This window comes from Hydra vulgaris, chromosome 11 (genome assembly GCF_038396675.1).
Source record: "Hydra vulgaris chromosome 11, alternate assembly HydraT2T_AEP".
NCBI lineage: Eukaryota > Metazoa > Cnidaria > Hydrozoa > Anthoathecata > Hydridae > Hydra > Hydra vulgaris.
In genome coordinates, this window is record NC_088930.1 from 2,037,731 (window position 1) to 2,040,000 (window position 2,270).

Genomic DNA, 2,270 nt, shown 5'->3' on the forward strand with positions numbered 1-2,270 from the left:
AAATTTTGTACCACAACAGATAACCTATTGAAAACAATCCGAGCCAAAAATATTTCGGAAATCAAAAGCAATTGAGTATTTCAATTACATGTTTATCATTGGTAGGAGAAATAAATAAAAAATTACGTGCTTGAGAAACGAATAAAAAATTACAAAATCAAATTAAATTGAATAATTACTCATCAACCAATTGCAATAAGAGAAATTAAACTAAGTAAAAGGATTCTTACAGCGTCTTAAAATTTTTTTGGGGCTCAAGATGTTGAAGTCCAAATTTTTTGGGGCTCGAGATGTTGATGTCCATATTTTTTGGGGCTCAAAATGTTAATGTCCAAATTTTTTGGGGCTCGAGATGTTGAGGTCCAAATAAAAAACTTTTTCTTTAACTAGTTAAAACTAAATGCAGATTAAAACTTTTAAATTTAAACAGATTTTAAATTTCTATCAATTGTCTGTTGTTGAGTTGAAAAGATAAGACTTTAAAAGAACATGATTGTACCTTGTTAACATAAGGCCTTTTAAATGTAGTCATAACTTTAAACACTAAGAGATTATTAGATGAAATTTGTTGTTGAACTTCTGTAGTTTTTTGAAACTGTTTAACATTCATTCAGATTTAAAAAAAATCCAATTTATCGAAAGATTTTTAATAAAACATTATTAGTCTATAAGAGTTTAATACACAATAATTATTGCCTGACATCAGATCATACCAATTGGGAGAAAATTTATTGTCAAGGCCTATCAATGTATTTTAAACCCATTAATATAATGACTTATTGTCTTGCTTGTAGATTTCATACTTGACAACAATTAACTATTATAAAAATAATAACAATAAATCTAATAATAAACTAAGTAAAAAACCTGATAAAAAATGATAATGACTTTTAACGAATTGAATGCATTAAAATTAATTAAAAATGAGCGCAATAATCGTCAATATATTTAAGCAAAACAAACAAAATTTGAAACATTTTGAAGAATGCGTGTACAAGTTTTCTTCAACTACTAAAATCGATCATGATATAACGGTTATAACCGATTATTATTTAACGGTTGTGATCGATAAAGATAGACTACGATAGTTCATGATTTAGCAGCAACAATGATCATTATTTCGTCATCAATATTTATTGCATCAATAATGATTCGTCAATGATTGAATTCATCAGATGTCCGTATATATCAATTTGAAACTTTCTGTTTTGTCGTTGTTCTCGAGATAAAAATATCAAAAAATCGGATATTTTAAACTCATAAAATATTTTTATTTCATATATTCTTCTTCATTCTTTATTTCATATATTCTTCTTCATTAGTAAGAAACTCTTTTAATGTAGACTCATCTACAGCTACAAACAAATATTCCACGCCATCTGACCCCTAAAATATTAATCTGTAATATCAATATAACAACATTATTAAAAATATATAAATTTGTGAGTGTGTGTGTCTCTCTCTATATATACATTTATATATAAATTAGTAAAAATACTTATCTAATTTTATCTTTGACAACTTGTTTCACCATCAGTAGGTTCATCAGTAAGCCTAATTCCTGATGAACCTTTTGATGGGAACTTTTCAGGAAGCCTTGCTTCCTGATAAACCTACTGATGGTGAAACAAGTTTCACCATCAGTAGGTTCATTCCACTCAAAAGAAGATCCTTCCACTCAAAACTAGCGTCACATTAATTTATTTTGATATTTTGTTTGTAGAAAGACTACACACCTATTTTTGTATATAGAGTGTAGGTTTATCATCATTACAATAATGAATACTGTGAATATATTGCGCTGTAATAATTGGGTATATTTTGCTGTAACAATTTAATTAACTTTTTTTTCACTGTTGATAGTTATTTTAAACAGAAAGGTAATCAAAACATTGTTTTTGTTCAATATTGTAACATTTATAGAATAATTATTATGAACGAGGAATAATTTAAAGTCTTTAGTGCTAGTTTTAAAATTTGAAGACAAATATATATTTTATGTTTTGATTAAAAAAAAAATGGGTAAAAAAGCAGTGCTAAGTGTACAAAAAATAGGGAGATTTTTATTAATAACTTTAAGGAAGGATATACAACACAAAAAATTGCTTTAAAAACCAATTTTTCTCAAAATGCAGTCATTAGAGCGTTGTAAAGAAAACATGAAACTGGATGTAATCACAAAGACAAACTCATCCATTTTCAAAGTAAAAGAAATTGTACTCGAACTGCTACCGAATTTCGCCAAGAACTTAATTTCATCCAAGAAACAC

The 2,270-nt window shown here is 26.9% G+C and overlaps 1 protein-coding gene across 2 annotated transcripts in view; it reads right to left on the reverse strand.

Moving 5' to 3' along the window:
* Window positions 1-886: 886 nt before the first annotated feature.
* Window positions 887-2,270, reverse strand: part of LOC100212813 (origin recognition complex subunit 2) — a 77,523-nt gene continuing 76,139 nt past the window's right edge. For both annotated transcript variants that reach the window (XM_065809786.1, XM_065809785.1), the window contains one exon: window positions 887-1,386. In XM_065809786.1, coding sequence (XP_065665858.1) covers window positions 1,297-1,386 — 90 coding nt within the window. In that variant the 3' untranslated portion in view covers window positions 887-1,296. The remainder of the gene's footprint in view (window positions 1,387-2,270) is intronic.